General features: G+C 44.3%; 1 protein-coding gene across 11 annotated transcripts in view; it reads left to right on the top strand.

Annotated features, from left to right (window-relative positions):
* Positions 1-19,408, top strand: part of GPRIN3 (GPRIN family member 3) — a 68,606-nt gene extending 49,198 nt beyond the window's left edge. For 5 of the 11 annotated variants that reach the window (XM_021395250.1, XM_021395249.1, XM_021395246.1 and 2 more), the window contains one exon: positions 10,231-19,408. In XM_021395250.1, the coding sequence (XP_021250925.1) occupies positions 10,345-12,576 (2,232 nt within the window). In that variant the 5' untranslated portion in view covers positions 10,231-10,344 and the 3' untranslated portion in view covers positions 12,577-19,408. Of the gene's footprint in view, positions 1-272; positions 352-2,090; positions 2,214-3,492; positions 3,683-10,230 lie in introns of those variants that run through there. The other 6 variants (XM_021395243.1, XM_021395244.1, XR_002438149.1 and 3 more) reach the window with 5 other exon arrangements.

Raw genomic sequence — 19,929 nt, 5'->3', positions numbered from 1 at the left:
ACAGTCCTCAGCTGGATGTATGCGTTTGTGTCACTGCCCTCAGAAGAGCATTTACCAGTGTTGTAGAAGACAGCAGTGAATTGCTCCAATTTTATCTCTGAATACCAAAGGCTTCCAATTTGCCACTGTTTGGCTTCCTGCAGTGCCTCCATGCAGCAGACAACAAGTGGCTGTAGCACACTGTCTTCTCTTGTGATTTTTCAGAAGGTATTTAGCGGGAGGCGGTTTACTACAGAGATTATTTTGTTCCTTCTACTGTGTTTATTGTCCAGGACAGGCTGCAGCGCAGTAGAGTGAGAACGCGAAAAGAACAGGAAGCAACTGCAGAGGTGGAGGCAGGAAGAATTGAAGGTATTTTTAACTTCTTCAAAAAAAAAGAAAAAGCCACAGCAATTGCTGTTTCAGCTGCAAGCCTCTTTATTCACATTAGTTGTGTTCTTATAGCCAGGAGGCAAGAGTAGGTATGGTGAGATCATTATCATGCCTTTCTTAGGTTAATCACACGCTACAGCAAATTTCTGTTACTGTAATGACTGGTTAGACTCTGCATCCTTCTTCTCTAATTACATGCCATTTGGAGTAGTTCTTTTCCATTAGGATAATGCTTGTAAACAGCAATGGATATCTCCTTTGCCAGTTCCTGTTATGTATAGAACTATTCTCCAATATTGAGCCCAGAGCCTTCATTAAAATAATATATGAGCTTAATTTCTCAGGGGGTAAGAGTTAAAAATTATAGTTGGTTCTTAAATTATGCATATATATATATATTATTCTTCCTTCTGTTGGCTCATCCAAGGCAAAATTTCCTTACTCGCTCTGTTGGCAAATAACCACACCACCACAATAAGCTTCTCTGGATGCCAGTAATGTGATTGATCAGTAGGAAATCAGGCCTAATTAACCAGTGTGCTGCCACCACTGCTGGGACTTCTTCTGCCACAGCAGTGGTGTTTGCAGTGTGCTGGGGGAGTGTTCTTAAGGAGAAAGTCGTCACGAAATTCAAGAAATTTGTATTCAAGGAACTGAAAGCATGTTGGATAATATCCTTTGTCCCATAGAGCCACCCTTTTTCCAGGACAGGCCTGCTTAGCAGTAGTTAGTTTTCCTGGCTGCACAAAATGTGGGTTTGGTTTTGGGCCAATTCCCAGTAGATGCATGTCTACATAAACCGCACCATCCTGGTTGCCACTAGTTAACTGGAAATCCTAGCAGAGAAAGCAAGAATTGCATGGGCGCTGAGCCAGCAGTACGCTTTCACCTCTGAAGGTGATCATCCTGCTTAAACATGAAGTCACATTGGTATTGCTGTGTAGGAAAAAGGTATTTATCATTGGCTACTGTTAAACGGCTCTCTGAAAAAACAGGGCTTTTGTTTGGCAGCGGTCAGTGTTCAAAGGCATTCAGTTGTATGATAAACGTTAATGAGGGGTTAGATTTCACTGTGGTTTTATCAGGCAGAAAAAAGATAGCAGGATCGATGAGGACTGAAATTCCCCCTTAAACGATGGGCGTTCGTGTCGCTTTCAACATCAAACATGGGAGTGGCATTTGAAAGGTTCATACAACCCTCCTGGCGTCCTTCAAACACTGCTTTCTCGACAGTAAGCTGAAGAAGCTCAGTGTGGCAATGAGCTACGTGAAATGGAGTCACCTGCCTGATGCGGACAGCAGGCTGCTGGCTTCCTTCCACCTGCACATGTGTCAGGAGCACACATTCCTTGTGAAATAAGGCTTACCTTTGAAGTCAGGCTGCACGTCTTTAAAAGTCACCTCCTGTGTCTGGCACTGAGGTTCAGAAAATGCTCTGATAAATAATGAGATTAAACGTAATATTATGCAATTTAAAACAAAAAGGAAAACATATAGCCCTGTGGGTTTTGTCAACATGTCGTGTCCCCTCTGGAGTGACCCAGGATATGAGCTGAGAGCGTGGCTGTAGCTTATATAACTGTTACAGTTGACTGCCAGCTAGGGTAGCTGCTGTTTGATTTGGCTGTTTTCACAAAGCCGTTTCTCCTTCCCTTTCACCTTGGAGGAGAAGGGCTGCCAGGCTCTTGATGGCACTCTGTAACAAGCTTGCTTTTCAGCAGGGAATTTTACATCCATCCACGCCTGGCAGAAGAAAGTGTTTTACCTGGTGTTATAGCCCTTGGAGGAGATATGCCAAGAGCCAACCTGCCTGTGGGGCCACATACAGGGTGAGAGTGAAGGTACGGAGGCAGGACTTTAAGGGGACAGAGAAGGGACAGCACTCGAAGGTGGGACAGGCTGGGAGAGAGCAGGCCATTCTCTCAGCACTGTCACGGCACTGCCACAGCTGCCTTCATATGAGGCTGGGGAGGGGTGGCCAGGGGAAGCTCCTCTTCAGAAGAGCTGTCCCAGCCTTGCAGCTCAGCACTGGGCATCTCTGAGTGAGGGTTGCTGGTACGACTGCTACAGCTGTACTCATCGAGGTGAAGAACTCATAATTGCATATTTTCTGATGCAGTTATTCACTGACAGACATTAAAAGCAAAGGGAAACCGGGAATGAAGTCTGAGCCAGATGACGTGTATGCAGAAAATCTGTATCGTGATGCTGCTAGCTGCTGCTGTCATGGCCCTGCGGATGTGCCCTGGGCTGGAAGTGGTTGTTGCATGAGTCTCCTGGCAGAGGGAAGTGCCCGCAGACAGCAGATGGGACACAGGCTAGAACACCAAGTCTTAGAGCAGAGCTGCAGTCATCCTTCTTTTTAGATGGAAATCTTTCTAATTGAAGAGTAATTATTTTGCTGCCAGCAGTACAGTGGAGTTGAATTGGGCTTACTGGACTCACACTGCCACAGAACTTGGACTGGTTTGCTCCCTTTGGCTGGAAGTTAGAGCAGAGGTGTGCATAAATTGTTTGACCTCTTCCTGGGTGGAATCCTTTTGTATCAATCCCAACCCACTTACTCTGATACTGATTTCTTTAGCAATCTTGAGGTCATGCTTGGGCTGCTATGACCGATGCTTGCTTCTAAACTAGGATAAAGATTGCAGTAAAAGTGTCAAAATTATAGACAGGCAATCCCTCATGCTCATTCCTAAGTACTAGAGAGTATTTGAGACCCACTCTGTGAGCCACATATGTGCCCAGCAGGCTGCAGTGCTTTCTGGACCCCCAGGAGTTCAGCAAGAGTCTAGTGAGTAAAGGGACTGTAGATTTATAGAGCAAACAAGCAATAGTTACACTCAAACAAAATCTGACAATGCTACCTGCGTGCTGCAGTGAGTAAATGTTTCATTTTAAATATTAGATTTGAAACTGTATTTCAAATTCATTGAAATTGCATTTGCATATATTTGAGTAGACTGTAGAATTCCCAGTGGGGTTTCTGTGGCCTCTTGGATGCGTGTGCTTAAGCTTTGGCCAACAGCTCAGTGGAATGAAGGAAGCTTTGCTTTGGATTGGGCCCAGGGACTTCTGTGGCATTTGGCAGTACTACTTAACCCCTGTTTTCATTTGCAGGTTGTGGGCAGCAGGTTAAGCTGCGCTTTGCCCTTCTGCACTCTGCAGAGTTGAAGAGGCATAAGCAGAGGAGTCAACAACCAGAAAAATTTATTTCTTCAGTGTATATAAAAACCTCCCTCGGATAAACCTTAAGAAGCTGTTGGCTGATTGATAGCCATCTCTTTCTGGCAAAAAAAAAAAAAAAAAAGACAGTGGTGTTTAACCACGTCTTGACCTTGATTCTTCACCTCATTTTCCTGGGTTTATTACCATCACAAAGCAAGCACAAGCACAGTCTGCTTTTTTCATCAGGCCTTTTCCTCTGTTTTTCCCTTTGGATTCATCTCCCAGCTGTTTCCACATTTCACTGCCATGTCCTGACACCTGTGCTGGCAGACCTGCTAGGCCCTGCAGGTGCCCATACCTGGGAGCCCAGAGGGAGAAAGAGTGAGCAGCCCTGTGAGGAGACCAGGCTGCTCTGGCAGGAGCTGGGTTTTCCTTGGGGCTGCTTGTGTGGTTTTGTTGGGAGTTTGAACTGAACTGGTACTGCAGCTTGTGTCAGGAGTGGTTAGAAGTGCTGCTAGTACAGGTCTGGGAAGGCTGTGAGGAGGGGCTGTGGGCTTTTGTTCGATGTACATGGAGGGGGTGCTTTGTGGTTTGCTTTAATACAAGAACAAGTGGCCTCAACTTTCAGTGAATGGGCTTGTCCAAATAAAGCACCGTTTCTTGCACAGCATTCTTATATGCTTTGGTATGCATCACCATAGGATTTTGTATGGGCCAAATATGTAAAGGGGTGTAATAAACAAGTGTGCATTAATTTCCAATGGTTATGAAAGTGTCCTTCAATTTAGAAAATCCTTAAACTTCTGATGGCTGAGAACTGTAAGGACGTAAGGAGGATCGGGTCTGTTAGTGTGCTGGGGACTTAAGGCTGGCCAGAGTGAATGCGGCATTTTTCTAAAGAAAACTTCCCCACACCAAAAAAAGAACAAGAAATAAAACCTTTCAGAATAAAATCCTAGACACCTAGAGTTAAAAATGAATGAATTAGAAATGTGTCTTTTAATGTAGATAAAAATAAATAGGCCAGATACAAGTCTTTGCAGGCAGGCCCTGGACATGGCTGCAGCCAGACCAAAGGCTTCTGTTACCTGCAGTAACAGGTGCTGACCCCAGCTGCAAGAGGGGAAATAGGACTTTAGTTCTTCTTGTCTAGCCGTTTGCCTTTGCCCTTGGACAAAAGGTGGCAAAATCAGGACCGAGCACCTTCTCCTTGAAATGCCAACTCCATCCCTCATGGGAACTGCATGTACACAGTATATCTGTCTCCATCCCGTCTTGCATCCCCATGATTGTAGGGCAAGAGCCTGTCTCCTATCAGCATCCCAAAGTACACTGAGAGATGGAAGCTGTGTTTACCTTGTATCTTACTTCTTTGGGTTATTGCTTTCATATTTTAATGAATACATCCTTGGTTTGCTCTATCTTTCATTTTTAGTGGCAATTCTCAATTAGGAGAAAATAACTCCTTAAGCAAATTTTTCATAAATCATATAACTAACACCCTTTGACACTAAAAAGAGAAAGTCTGCATTTTATAGAGAACAACAGCTTAAAGAGCTGGAAAAAAAAAGACAACACAAGATGCAAAATCAAAAGTACATATGTGCATATATATGTATAAAATCTAGAGGAATGTGCTTTGTGATCCGTATATTTACTGGTCTAATACAAGTTAAAACATCCTGTTGTTTTTTCTCTAAATGGGGAGACAAGAAGGGAGGCTGAATTCCTGCCTCAGCAAGTGTTTATCTGCAACCTTAACCCACGTAATTCTACGATGTTTTTTGTGATAATCTGAGAAACCACATGATGAGAAATGTTAAGAACAGATGTTTAGTTCTTCCATCTGTAGGTGAACAGAGGGCTCAGAGTGGAGAGTCAGTGAATGGAAATCCGGTGGGAATCCAGAATTTGGAAGGAGGCACTTGATTAGTTTGGGAGCTGGATTTTAATTGTTTTTCATTATTCATTTTTAAATTATTTTTTTAAATTAAGGGCAGTTGGAGATTCTGGTAGTCTTATTTGTGCTTCTGGAGAATTTTTCAAAAGAAGTGGCAAGCAGAATCTTAGGCTGGAATATCTTAGAAAATTGTTTTGTTTTAATAAATATGCAGACTTTCTGGTTTTGTTGACATCCTGGTAAGCAGTGAATTGCTGAGATAAATAGCAGTTTCTTTACACTGTAGCTTGAGGTTAACTACATTAAGTTGCCTGGAAACTTCTTAAGATATTTTGTTTGGTTTTATGGATTTTTTTTGTTTGTGTAAAGCAGATGAAGAAGATATGTTCAGTGGCAAGAGCATGTGAAGCTCTGCTGACCATGCCGGGACTCTGCTGGATGTATAAGCCAAATGTTGGCTTTGTCAGTTTTAAAAATTCCTCACAAAAGGTCCAGAATAATTCTACATTGAGATAAGATTGACACTGTCAGACAGACTAATGTGATCTGAATGAACAAGATGTGGGAGAGTTGCATTCATGTCAAAAATCTATTCTTATTACTAAAAACTGATTTTGACCTTCATGGAGATACTAATGCCTCCTCCTGATGAAAGAAATTTTTGGTTGATTGCTCCAGGTCAGGCATGTTACACTTGCAAAATTCACCAGCGATCTTGATTTGTTTTGACATGTTTTTTTGGCCAGCTGCTGAGGTTTGTATCTCTTTTTCTTCTAGGTATTTGCTTGCAGTCAGTGTTGCTTGTTGGTTTGAATCCTCACTGCTTTGGCAGTGGAATAGCATACATACGCTGTGCCCACAGGTCCCACCATTGTCGTTGACTCCTGGCAGTCATAAAAATGCCTTTCCAGTTCTGTAATTAGCTGCTTTTGCTGGTTTTTCTCTTGCATAAGACATGTTGATTTCTACTAATTTTGAGAGAGAACACTGATAATAATTACCATATTTACTTACACGTCTACAGTGCTGCTGGCTCCTGTCATCGGACTAGCTTAGTAAAGAGTCTAACAATAATGTAGCTCCTGTGACTTTGACAAGGAAGTCTTTACAAAGACTTTGTTCTCATAAAATGATGTATATCACAGGAGAATGACCTGGCCTCTACCTTATGTTCTGATGTTAAGTAAAGTGTCCGGGTCATGCTCTGTTACCCCGCATCAGAGATATGTGGGTTTATTGGGGCAGAATTTCCTCTTGGCATTATATGTCTGGAGCTGGGTAGCAGAATCACTTCTAATTAGCACTTGTGGCAGTCATTTAAAAGTATGCATCAGAAATAAGCTTTCTTAAACATACTTTCTAGTGTCTGCTGAAGAGACACTAAAGAGATGGGGGATTCATGTGGGAGTTCTGGTCAGAACTAATTTACTTAACTGAAAAATTAGGAATTATTCCCCCATTGAGTGGGTTTCAGTTACAGACAGTTCTCCTGCAGTATGCAGAGTTCCTGTCCCAGCTGCACTGGGACCTGTGCTGGCATCACCTCTGCTGCAGGATTTACATAGGACAACGCAAGCAATTTGCTTCCATCTCGAGTGTTGGATTTTGTGTACCCCTCTCTTTAAGATATTCATGTGAAGAGCCAAACAGATTTGCTATGCCTTCTTTATTTTTTCTGGAACTATTCCCCAAGTTGTATGTCTCATCATAAGAACACGGTTTCATTGTGTCCCAGCATTTGCTCAGTTGGTTTTAAAGAAACTCTTGACTTAAGAACAAAATAATCATAGAATCATAAAATTTGCTAGGTTGGAAAAGACCTACAAGATCATCTAGTCCAACCATCCACCTACCACCAATAACCCCACTAAACCATGTCTCTCAATGCTATATCTAAACGTTTCTTGAACACCTCCAGGGACGGTGACTCCACCACCTCCCTCGGCAGCCCATTCCAGCACCTGACCACTCTTTCAGAAAAGTAGTGTTTTCTAATGTTCAGCCTAAATCTCCCCTGGCGCAACTTGAGGCCATTCCCCCTCGTCCTGTCACTAGTTACAAGAGAGAAGAGGCCGACCCCCAGCTCACTACAACCTCCCTTCAGGTAGTTATAGGGAGTGATAAGGTCCCCCTTGAGCCTCCTGTTCTCCAGACTGAACAATCCCAGCTTCCTCAGCCGCTCCTCATAAGGCCCCTCACCAGCTTCGTCGCCCTCCTCTAAACACACTCCAGGGCCTCAAAGTTTTTCTTGCAGTGAGGGGCCCAAAACTGGACACAGTACTCGAAGTGCGGCCTCACCAGGGCTGAGTACAGAGGGAATGTGTAATGTGACTTGCCCAATTGGTTTGTTTTGCATTGACATTTGGAAAAGGAAAGAGGGTACCAGAATTCAGAAAAAGAGATGCCCTGAGCCATCTGCGGCTCTGCTCACAGTCACTAGAAGTTCAGTTGTGGTGCAGCAGCATGAAGTTGGATGGCTTTCTTCTTCAGGACTGCGCTGGCTGACACTGAAGAGAGCACAGAATGGAGCAAACGTCTCTTGTAGGCAGCCTCAAAGTTGTGTAAATTTGAAGTCTGTTTTACGTAAACTCAGTACGTCTCAAAAAGCTTAGGAAGCACTAGCCTTGGAGCAGACCCACTTTGGAGTGATCTGGAGCTGCTAACACAGATTGCAGCTAAGTCATTCAGTATCCTTCAGGGGCAGGATCTCAGCTCCCCAGCAGGCTGTGTGCATCTGTGGTTGGATAGAGCCCAAAGATACAGGATAAAAATAATAAATTATTAAGATCTGGAAGACATAAAGGTTAATGAATAAGTAATAAGTTGCAGTGTTTTTCTTTTCTTAGAAAAAAATAGTGTTGTTTAACCCATCAGCAGCTCAGCACTACACAGACATTTGCTCGCTCTCCCTTCCAGTGGGATGGGAGAGAGAATCAGGGGTTAAAAAAAAAAACAAAAAAAACCCAACAAATTAGTGGGTTAGGATAAAAACTATTTACTAAGAAAAGGAAGAGGAAAAAAATAGCAATGATAATAGTGTGTGTGTGTGTATATATGGTATGTATATCTCTTTGGCCAGTTTAGGTCAGCTGTCCTGATTCTGTTCCCTCTCAGCTCCCTATGCCCCCTCAGCCCCTCTCACTAGCAGGACAGTACCAGAAGCTGAAAAACTGAAATGTCTTTGGCTCTGTGCAGCGCTGCTCAGCAACAACTAAAACATCGATGTGTTATCATATTGTTTTTCTCCTGAAGCCAAAACATAGCATCATATCAGACACAATGAAGAAAAAATCAACTCTGTCCCTGCTGAAACTGGCACAAATATGTTGTCTGTATTCATTTAAATTTTCCCGTCATTGAACTCTGTTCTCCTGTGGCTCTTTCCACATACCTTAAAGTGCTGAAATTTAGGGTGTCTTACAGCACTGCCGTTCTGGTTTAGAGAGAAGAGGCAGGAAGAGATGTGTTTTGGGAGGGGCTTATGCTGATATTGCCGATGGATAGTGAGGGTCTGGAGCTGCTAAGCGACTGCACAGCTCCTGCCAGCAGCATTTCCCAAGTCGCTTTGCAAAGGAGACTCTATTGTGTGCATGTAGAGACATGGGCACACATTTTCCTGGCATCATCTGTCTATTCAACACAAAACTGAATGTTTGAGGTGTCTTCTGAGTCACAAACTGGTGCTTTGATGACCACTTGAGCTGCGGAAAGCATTTAAAAGGAGCTTTGGAAGTAGCACAGATAGCCTGCAATTTAAAATAAGAACAAAGTGGGACTTAATTCCTGGTCCGCCACCACTGCTGATGCTGACAGGGATGAAACTTTGACCTCTAGCAGGACCTGAGCTGGACAGTGCTGAGTGCTTTTGAAGCCCTCAGTTAAGAAGCGCGTTTTGAGGTCGTCTACTGCTTGAAGTGACAGTTTCTCTGCAGTCCTGGCCAGATTTCAACCTGGACAACTCTACTCCACCTGGTTAAAATCTCTTCCCACTGTTTTACTGGCTATGGCATTGACTTTGTAGCCCCGTAGCTTCTCTTGGCACTCATTCATCTGTACTACCGAGCAGGTTATCTTCCCTCTGTATTCTTTTTACCACTGAGTAACTCCGTGCATGTTAGTCTGAGCTGGCCTGTTGTGGGTTGTGAGCATTTTCTTGGTGACAGTGGAGGAAGGGAAGGGCACTTTCTGAGAGGAAGGGGGCATGGATGTGCAGCCATGGAGTGAGACTGCTCGGATCCCAGTGGGTCTGGGGAAACAGGTCTGATCTTCACCTGCTCACAGCACTCACGGTATCCACTTCCACGGACAGATTGATAGAGGATTTTACCTCAGAGGTTTTTTTGTGACCTCTTGTAGCTAACTATTTTCTCTCAGAATTCCACATCTGTTCTGCTTCCCTTTCTGTTCATCCGGCTTTCTCTTTGTCTCTAGCATTGCCCCCAAGGATGGGGCAGCCGCAGCTTCTCTGGGCAGCCTGTGCCAGTGCCTCGCTGCCCTCTGAGTGAAACGATTTCCTCCTAACATCCTAACCTAAGTCTTCCCTTTCTAGTTTGAAACTGTTCCTCCTTGTCCTGAAACCATTCTCTCTTGTCCTAATGGATGGAGAAGACATCCAGACCTCAGAATTGAGAGACATTTGAAATCTGAGTCTCTTATGTGACTTTTCAGTGGAACTGGGTGTTTTTCTTTCCTCCCTACCTATTAGTATTCATTTCTGAGCTGTCAAATATTTTTGGTACTTTTCTTCTTAAATCTCAATGCAGCTAACGCTACATTTCTTTCATTGACAGGTTAGCTGTTCCTGTGCAGCAAACTACTGCTGGTAGCCTGCCCCATTGGACCCTCTGCCCTGCAAGAAAGCTCCCAGGAGAAGCTGACGGCAAGCCCTATCCCTGAGGCAGTCCATGGGGACTGTACCACATCCCCTGGGACCTGCCAAGCTCTCCTTGGTCACTGCTTCTGAGGAGAAGGACTGCCTGGGAGACCTGCCACCTGCTAAGCACCAGACTAAGGCTCATACTGCAGAGAGGGCCAGCAATGGCTTCCCCTGCACAGCGCTTGGTTCTGCAGCCTCTTACGCCTGTGACCTGAAGCACGCTGACACTCAGAGACTTGAGGATGGCAACCTTCCTCCCAGGCTTTCCACCCATGCTGCAGAGGGCCATCAGGCAGGGGTTGAGCCAGCCCCAGTGGCAGTGGCCTGCTCGGCAGGGTGTGAGCCTGACATGATGCCAGCCCCACAGAGCTCCCAGCAGTTCATGCAGAGTGGACAGATGAAGGTGAATGCACTAATGCAGGTGGAGGACTCTGCTGTGAAGGCTCAGAGGGCTGAGGACCAGCTGGTGCTCCAGGTGTCCCAGTGTTCTTCCCCAAGTAGCTCAGTTGGGAGTAATGAGTCCTGTCCTACTTCTCAGGCAAGCCTTCTGCAAAGAGAGGAAAAAGGTGGGAAAGCGGAAGAAGCCAGTGCTCAGCCTGCCTCTCCAGCAATAGGCATGACCAGTGATCCTGGGAGAGACCCACAGGAAGCTGTGGAGGCGAAAAGCAGGACTGCAGGCACTGAGCAGCTGCATCCTGCTGATCAAACTGAGACAGAGCAGAGCAGCCAGTCGCCAGCCCAGCTCAGCCATGAGGAGGCACATCCTGTACATGATGCTAGTGTTGAGCCAGGGATCTTGGGCCCAGCCCATCTCTCCAAATTCAGAGAAACGGGTACAATGACAATTCAGTCAGAGTGCAGCGCTTTAACTCAGGAAGCAGCAAGTAGGACATGGAGGGATGCTGAGGTTCAGGCTGTGGCTACTGTGGAGAGCAAATCAGCCTCCACCAGCCCCAGCATCCTTGCTGCCTTCTTAAAAGGGAATCCTCCTCCTGAGGAGAAGGAGGAACTGCACGTCATTTACCAAGGTAGTGGGGGACTGAGTCAGTCTAAGCTTGCTGACAGCTTCTCTTCACAACAGAAGTCCCCATGTTCTCCTGGTATTGTGCTGAAATCAACCATTGATATGGCTGTGGCTGCTACAGTCCAAAGCCAGCCTGATGGGCTGCCTGGGATCTTGCCTCATGTGGTGTCCCCAGCCTCAGCAGACAATGCAGAGCCCGCCCTCCCCTTGTCCTCAGCAGCTGCCACCTCCCAAGGGATGCCTGTGGATACTGCTGAAGGGATGGATGCAGCCAGTGGTAGCAAGGGCAATGCTGCACTGCCAGCGGATGCTGCAGCCCTGCCAAAGCCAGTGCCTGCCCAGCAGCTCGCCATTCGCCCCCATCATCAACCTGGAGCTGGCAAAGAAAACACTGCTTCTGCTGCTGGAACTGAGAACAAGGTGCAGTGTCTTGTACACGATGCAGGAAGCAGCCAGTTACCTTCGCTCTGTCACACACCGGATGAAACCAAGCAGAACGTAGTCCTGGGCAGCTCTGAGCAATATCAGGGTCCAAATAAAGTGGAGGTGATTCCTCAATCTGTGGCAAAACCAAAGGAGGAAAATTTGATGGTGCTGGATGCCCAGGGAGCAGTAAAAACGAGAAGTGAGCCCATCAGCAGAAAGGCTCACACAGGGGATGCGGCAGGTGGAGAGGAGCAGAGCGGAGGCCAGGGGGAGGCAAGGCAGGCTGTGGAGGAGGTGGGAACAACGGCTGTGCCAGGCTGCAGCTCCAGACATGCCAGCCCTCACCCAGAAGCCTCAGCAGCTCCCCAGCAGCAGGGCCTTCAGGCCAAGGAGGCCAAGCCTGAAATTCATGCCACGACTCTTCCTTCTTCAGCTCAGGCCTTGCCAAACCGTGGGGAAAGCAAGAAGCAGCCCACCCCGGCCATGGAGGCAAAAGTGCAGGTGAAGCAATCCAAGCACATCAGGGATGTTGTTTGGGATGAGCAAGGCATGACATGGGAGGTCTACGGTGCTTCCCTCGATCCTGAGTCCCTGGGAATCGCTATCCAGAACCACTTACAGAGACAGATACGAGAACACGAGAAACTGATCCAGGCTCAGAACAGTCAGAACCGGAAATCCATTTCCTCAGATACATCCTCAAATAAGAAACTGAAAGGGAGGCAGCATAATGTATTCCAGTCCATGCTGCAGAATTTTAGGCGTCCCAATTGCTGTGTCCGACCCGCTCCGTCGTCTGTGTTAGACTGAAGCAGTCCACAGGGGTGGGTAGATGTCTGCAGTGGTAGCAAGAATCCCTCCCCCTGAGTCTCGAGTCCTGCTGTTCAGTTGTGTCATTGGGGTTGCAATGCAGCAACAGTGGAAATTACTCCCCTTTATTTTCTGAGTAGCCACTCTCTTCATCGCACCTTCACCACTGCCACAGCTGGTATATTTCCACATGACGCCCCATCCCAATCACTGTCAGATAAGAGCTAGGCACTTAGCAAAAGCACAAATATAAATTACCACCTTGCTGCAGGGAAAGCAGCACCTTCTGATAAAGCTAGAAGCAGAGAGATTATCAGGACGATTGTCAGAAATTATTGGTATACCTCACAAGGTCTTATGCAAAGGGAAAGGCTGGGGGGAGCTGGATGGGGTGGAACTAAGATTAACAGCTGTAAACATGTAAAGCAACACAACCTTCCTCATGTTTAAGTTGCCTACACCGGGGCAAGTCCGTGAAAAGGTTACAGACGCTGATGGCTGGGCAGACATACTCCTGTTGCTGCAGATGGGCGCAGATTAGGTGAGCCTGAGAGAGCCAGTTCTCCCATTGAGGTGGAAAACCAAGGAAAGAGTGAAGATCAGGGCTGAAGGATTCTCTCTGGGAGAAGAAGTTGAGTAAATGGGATTTTGGTGAGGTGACGAGAGAGGTGTGAGGGTGCTTGCAAGCAGGCGGTGACCTCAGGTCGTGCCAGGCGCAAGAGTGCATGCAGCCAGGTTTCCTAGCATGCCACGTGTCAGCCTAGCAGCCATACACTGCTCCCAGCCTCTGGCAGTGCTGAGAACACCGTTCCTGTAAAGCACTTTTTAAAGTGGTGTGGGTCTTTTTGCTCTCTTCAGAGATACACAGTAATATGTTAGAGTAGGAGCAGGCTGTGCTGTAAGCCTAGGTCCACAAGCCTAAGTGTTTAGTCTGTTACGCTGCTCTGATTTTTTCCTTTTAAGTCCTTATCTGAATTTTTTTTTATGGTATTTTGGTGCTTTTCTTGCTACCTTTCATAAACTTGATACCATTTATTTAGCCTGTACTTTCCTTGTTTTGCCAAATGCTCTCTATATTATAAACCCTTATATTGTTAACTTTAAACATTTACTTTATAGAAGTACCGAAATCTTGAGACAATCTTTAGTGTATTTCTAATGTTAGAGAAGTTATAGAATCTGCTAATAAGAGGTTGTTTAGTGATTGTTTCTCCAGGAGTGTGATGTGTAATAGTGTCTCAAATGTACATTTGTCACATTTCTCAGCTTAATGTTTTGCAGCCTGGGGGATGTGTTTCCCACTAGCATTTTATTCTGTCCACTAGAGTTCAGGGGAGGCTGGGGAACTCCTGCAGTTTGTAGAAGATTTAGTTTTCAATTCTGGAAAGCTCTGGGGATTTGGATATCATAATCCTGCAGAGCAGTACAGTTAAATAGGAGTTATTTTTATTCCATCAAAGATTTGTCATGAGTCATGATGATATAAGGTTAGTATCCTTTCTTGTCTTTTTGTCTATGAAGTAGCCCTGAGGTGGTCATCTTTTATTTAGGACACTAGACTTTCTGAGTGTGTCAACTGCCAAGACTTCAAAGCAGCTGTTTTGAGGCACTTTTTTCCCCACCTAGGGGGTAAAACGCCGTAAGGTTTATGTAGTGGATGATATTTTAACCTAGTTCAATGAAAGCTGTTGGCTTGGCACTCAGTTGGCTTCTAATTTTCCTCTGGTATGTATTTGGCTCTCTATGGCACCTCCTCATTCCATTTCTATGCATTATTTCAAGTCATCTCCCACTTGATGCTGAATTGTTTAATCTGAAATACCACATCAGAGTGTCTTCCCACATCTGCCTACTAGGAAGAAAGCCTTCTGCCTTCTTTCCGTTAGTACTGCTGTTTGCATCACCTTATTAGCAGTGTCTGAGATGTGAGTTTCATGTGAAATTTTGTGTGGGATAAATATCAGCAGCACCATTAGGTAAGGTTAGTTGATGAGTTCAGTGTCTCTTACCACGTTGTGTCTGTGTCTGGCTCAGATTCTCAGAGTTTTTGACAGTGTTTGCTGTTTCCTGTCCAGGCCCAAGGCTTTGTGTGGCTCCTTCCTACATTTTCACCTTCTGCCCGCTCCCTTTTAGCTGCTGTCCAGCCCATCCTTCTGTGAAACTGTGTTCCTTGACTGAGCTCATGTCCCTGCCCATTACAGCACTGTGATCCAACATGCTCTGAACTGTCCCTAAATAAATGTCCTCTTCCAGAGGAGAATAAACAGCTATCATGCATTCACCGACTTCCATGAACTTTATCCTTTAGCGCAAGCACTCCAAAATGTTTCTAGAATGTGGGTATGAATGATTTGATTGAGGCTGAACCGAGCTTAGCAATGAGTGAGCGCTGGAGTTAACACTTCTTCAGGAAGGATCAGAGATCTCTGGATACCCTGCAGCTGCTTCCAGCCGGGAGTCTTCAGCAGTCACTCCACCCCCACTTTTCCCCACCCAGCAACATTTCTTCCAGGAAAATTTCACCAATACAGACATACAGCAAAACGTTTCTGGGTAGATAACCAAGTGGATGCATCTAAACAACTGCATGAGCATAGCCGGAAAAAACATGGTGGTCAGCAGAGCATTGTGCTTTTGCGCTCTGTGGAAATACTTGCGCGCAGACAAACTGCAAAATGTCAGCAACACAGAGCTCCTGCAGGCATGCATTTGAAGCCAAGCAATAATGTGCCAAAACAAACACACAAAAATGAATCGATAATCACCAGCGCATCTCATGTAAAATATTTTGTGTTTCTACTTTGCCCTCCTAGGGCGGACTTTAGGCGACCTGGTAGCTTAACACTGGCAATTTATGCTTTCTTGTGCTTACGATATCTAGATGATGCTGTGAACTCTCAGAGGGATGATGTATGTTTACAAGAAGGAAAACAAAACCATGTTTTGGGTAGTAATTAGCAAATTCATGTGTGAGCGGTCTTTTAGCAGCCAAGAAAGACTATTCTTGGGGTCACATCAGTGTCAAAAGTAAAAATGTGCTTGGAGTAGTATATGGCAGAGTGTAGGGGGAGATGATCCATGTGCCTTCATCCTGCTCATCTTCCCTGCCCTGTGACTCAGCGCTGCCGAGTGTTGGTTCAATAGTTAACAACCAAGGAAATCCATTTGGGATAATAAAAAGGCACAAAACAAAAATTACTTTCTCATTCCCAAGAGTAAATCTGTGTAGGGAAAAACAAAAATAAAGGAACTGTGTTGCAGCCTGGCCAGTTGAAGTAACCCTTAAATTCAGTTTGTTGGAGGATAAGACAAGGCAAACAAGTTAATTGTGAGGCACCTTTTCTGTCAGAGCTTCTTCTGGAGAGGCTGGTGTGGCCAGAACCAAGACCAGAACAGTTAATGAGAATGCAGTGTTTACTTTTGTGTTTCAGTGTTTCCAATACAAAAGCTGAATTGAAGGAGAACCCTGTTGCAGGCAGTTTGCAGCCTGGCCGAGGTTTCATTTGAGGCCGTGATGTCTCGCTCTGTCTGTATACTTGGTTAATATCTGCCAGTTTCACGTTGCCTTGGGCACAAGTGTCAAAGTCTTGCCTCATTTCTGTTGACTTGGTTCTCCTGACCTCTGCTGGCTTAGAAAAACTGAGTGAGGAAAGATCTGGAGATGAGGAGGAAAATACCTATCTTCCCTGTTCCAGAGGTAGGAAACCTTCCTTTGAACATTTAAGAAGGAATTACTGAGAAAAGTGGAGAAGGAAAGACCAGATGAAAACTAAAACATAGGTGATATACGTTCTTCATGGAGATATTTCTGTTTCTATGTCCTTAAAGCCAATGTTTTGCTTAATTTTTGCAGTTATCCCTACTTGTTCAGTCTGAGCTCACATATTTTTTATGTTCTGTGTCCCATGGCTATTAGGAAAATGAACTTTTCCAAAGGCTGTATATTTTGCTAGTGTGTATAGATATATGCAAATATGATTCAATAAAACTGATCTTATAAAGTAACTGGTGATACCAGTAGGTGAACAACCTCCATTTATTACCACTACTACTATGTAAGAGCTTGGAAAATGCACTGTTTGGAGAAGTACCTTCAAGGGATTCAGAAGAAGGAAATGTATGCTCTAAAGATAATGCTAGCTTTTAACTTGAGTGTCATGACTGCTTTGAATGTTACAGTTAGAAGTGGAAATGCAAATGAAAATTAGTGTTGAAGCTGATGGAAAATTCCTTTTGGAAACTCTTGGTTTTCAGTTTGGAAATTTGGTGGACTCTACCACATCAGTGTTTTGTTACTTAGCAAAGCTTTTATAAATGTAAAAGTATAAAACTAAAATTCTCACTAGTTTATTAGGCTGATTCTGCACTGCCTTGTTCCATGTCTATCCCTTCACACCTTTTAAAAATGAATTAGGTTAGCAAGGCAGAGTAAGCCTTTCACAGACAGCCTGTGGAGATGACAGCTCTGAGTTCAAGATAAGTGTTCATCAAGCTCCAAGGTCTGGAGCGATATAGAGCTTCTTGCAGTCATTGTTTAAGTTCCATCATTTAGAAAATTAAGGGCTATGTTCAAAAAGAAACTTTCGCCTCCCATTTTTTTTAGTTTTTCCTGTTTTAGTAGCATCTCAGCCTTTGTTCTTTTTTTTTTTTTTTAAGACTTCTTTTTATTTTTTTACTCTGGTTTATGCTTGTGTGAGTGGTCGCTGTTTTCAAGGTTATCCCAAAGGGATGCACATACATTCCTATCCAAATGCTGAACGCTACCAAGTATATCTGGAGTCATGGGAGACTGCAGCGACCAGTGGGCATGAAGATCAAGTCCTGTACATTGGAATGGATGAAATGTTCTCGTAGGAGCCTAAATTTCATTATCCCACCTAAGTTAGTGTAGCTGTTTAAAAGAAAGAAGTATAACAGCTAAACTGCCCCAGAGTGAAATGAACATCATTCATTTCTTTGAAGCTCTGAGATTTATTGTCTGCTGTGTTCTGTCCTGAGCACCTCTTCTTTCACAGCATTTATAATGTGGATTTTGAATCAAATCTTGGAAAGAAAGATTTTGTGATGTGAAACTTATCTTTTGTCATTCAGGGTTCTTTAAAGAAGAAACTGATAGAGGCGAACCACACAGGGGAAATATTTTTTCCTCTAGGAAAGTTTGCTGTAGGTGTAGCTTGTATGTGCTCATGTATGTGTGTACATGTTTAAAAAAGCTGTACTCGTGTGTAGGTCTCATGCATTACTCATACTCCGAGGTTTTTTTTCCTTTTGCCCTTTCTAATTGAATGCTGGAGGCTCAACGTTTTCCACAACTTTGAGGCAAGTTTAGATCACTCTGCAATAGTGAATAGAAACAGAGGTTTTATCTGGTCTCTAAATAAATTCCCGGAGCTCTAGCTAACAAAAGTCAATTGGCCAACCTCCATGTTGAGATTGTCAGCAAAAAGCACAGTGGCTGGGTGTACAGAGATGTATGCTGACTTCAGAGCTTTCTGGAAACTGATACCTGTATATATAAATGGGTTTCTTCGCAAAGACCGTGGGTGATAGCAGTTATCTGAGATCATTAGGGACAGAATTATATGAACTGAGGCCTTCTTGAAGTACTAGACTCTGAGGTTTTGTTAAGTTTCTGCTTAGAGTGATAACCTCTGGAGTAGAAATAAATGATAGCTCTTCCAGCGAAGTCTCCAGCAGTTGTGTACTGCAAAATACAAGTCTCTCAGATGCTTCTTAGCAACATCACTACAATAGCTGATCCACCTGTTAGAGGATTCTCCCCAAAACACATCCCGTGTCTCAGTTCATAATGAGTTGTTTCAAGTACATTAAACCCAGATTTAGATGCTGCCATGAGGAGTTTCTGTAATGGGAAAAAAAAGTCCAAGTGTTCATAGTGTATAAAATCAAGCCTCAGATCTGAAATTAAGGTCTCAGTAGCACACTGGAAATGGGGATGGGAGTTTGTATCCAGAGCTAAAGGGAGAGAGGGTGAGTGAACTCTGAATTCCTGGCTGTTGCAAGCACCACAAAAAGGATGGCTGTAAATCAGTCAGCAGAAGAAGAAAACCAGTTTTGGTGTTTCTAATGATGACTAATATTATTGTGGCTTTATTATTTTTATAGTTTTACTGACTGAACGTGATGTACTGTATAAAGTAAAGCTAGTTTTAGGCTTCCAGATGTACTGTAGCATTTATTTGAGACATACCAAAAGAAGTTTGCATGTGAAGAAGTCGTACAATGATATAAAGCAATGCTACTCGCCTGATTGACTTCCTTAGGAATTTAATGTTTTGCTGTTTCACATATTCTGGTTTCCATGCTGAGTACAATAAAACGAACACTGTCTTAATTGTTCTGGGTCTCTGTTTGTAGGCTGGCATATGGAAAGAAAGGACATCCCCCACATCCAGAGGTGCCAGGAGCATCATCATCAGAATAATTTGAACCCTCTTCTGCACCTAAGAGAAACAGAAGTTTTATCTCAGGGTAGGAAATAGTGTAAGATAACAGACAATGGCAGCAAAGTATTTTGATCCAGCGATGTTACAGGTGCAGTATTTCCTCGTGCCTGTCTACTACTGGAGGACATGACTACCCTTCCAAAGCCTAATCTTTCATATGGCTATGACTTGGAGGATATGGAAAATCACTTCCTGCCTTCCTACCTTGCCACACTCAGAGAGGTGAAAGGAGTGAAACAGATCTTGGAGAAATGCGGTTACATAGTGACTCTTCTGCAGGGCAAATTGTGGCTTTCTACCCAAGGTTGGAGCTCTCTTCCCCAAAATAATGATTAGTTATTTCATTAAATGTGCTTCTGAACTCATTTTTGTACTTGTGGTTGGCTGTGAGGGTTTCAGCTACTTCAGTTAATTGTCCTGTGCAGGGTATTTTATTTATGAGCTTTGCTGGATTCCTTGTCATATGGCTCAGGTTCCTGCATGCCAGTGACTGCAAAAGATTAGTCCTAACTGCAACCTGCCAGGAGTATGGTGTTTCCCTGCAGTGGGTGGGTTCATCATCTGCATGCTGCAACTGGCAGGCTGCTTTAGGAGGCAGGAAAACCTCTGAGAGCTCTTCCTGCTTCATCCTTGTAGCCTTACTGCAGCAAGGAAAAGTCCTTGAGATCCTCTACCCAGAAAACAGACCGGTGTGAAAGAAAAAGAGCTGGCATGCCATCAAACCCATCACCACCAGTGCACAGTTTCCATCTGACACAGATTTTATACCATATAACGAGTTTGTTTCAGTGAAGTAGTGCCTGTGTATGTAAAGGATAGATCTAGCTTCTTGTTCATACATAAATCGATTTCCTGAGGAGGTCAGATTTCTGACCAGAAGCACCAG

This window comes from Numida meleagris, chromosome 4 (genome assembly GCF_002078875.1).
Source record: "Numida meleagris isolate 19003 breed g44 Domestic line chromosome 4, NumMel1.0, whole genome shotgun sequence".
Lineage (NCBI taxonomy): Eukaryota > Metazoa > Chordata > Aves > Galliformes > Numididae > Numida > Numida meleagris.
The sequence above is the reverse complement of the archived record's forward strand: the minus strand, read 5'-3'. Positions and strand labels throughout refer to the sequence as shown.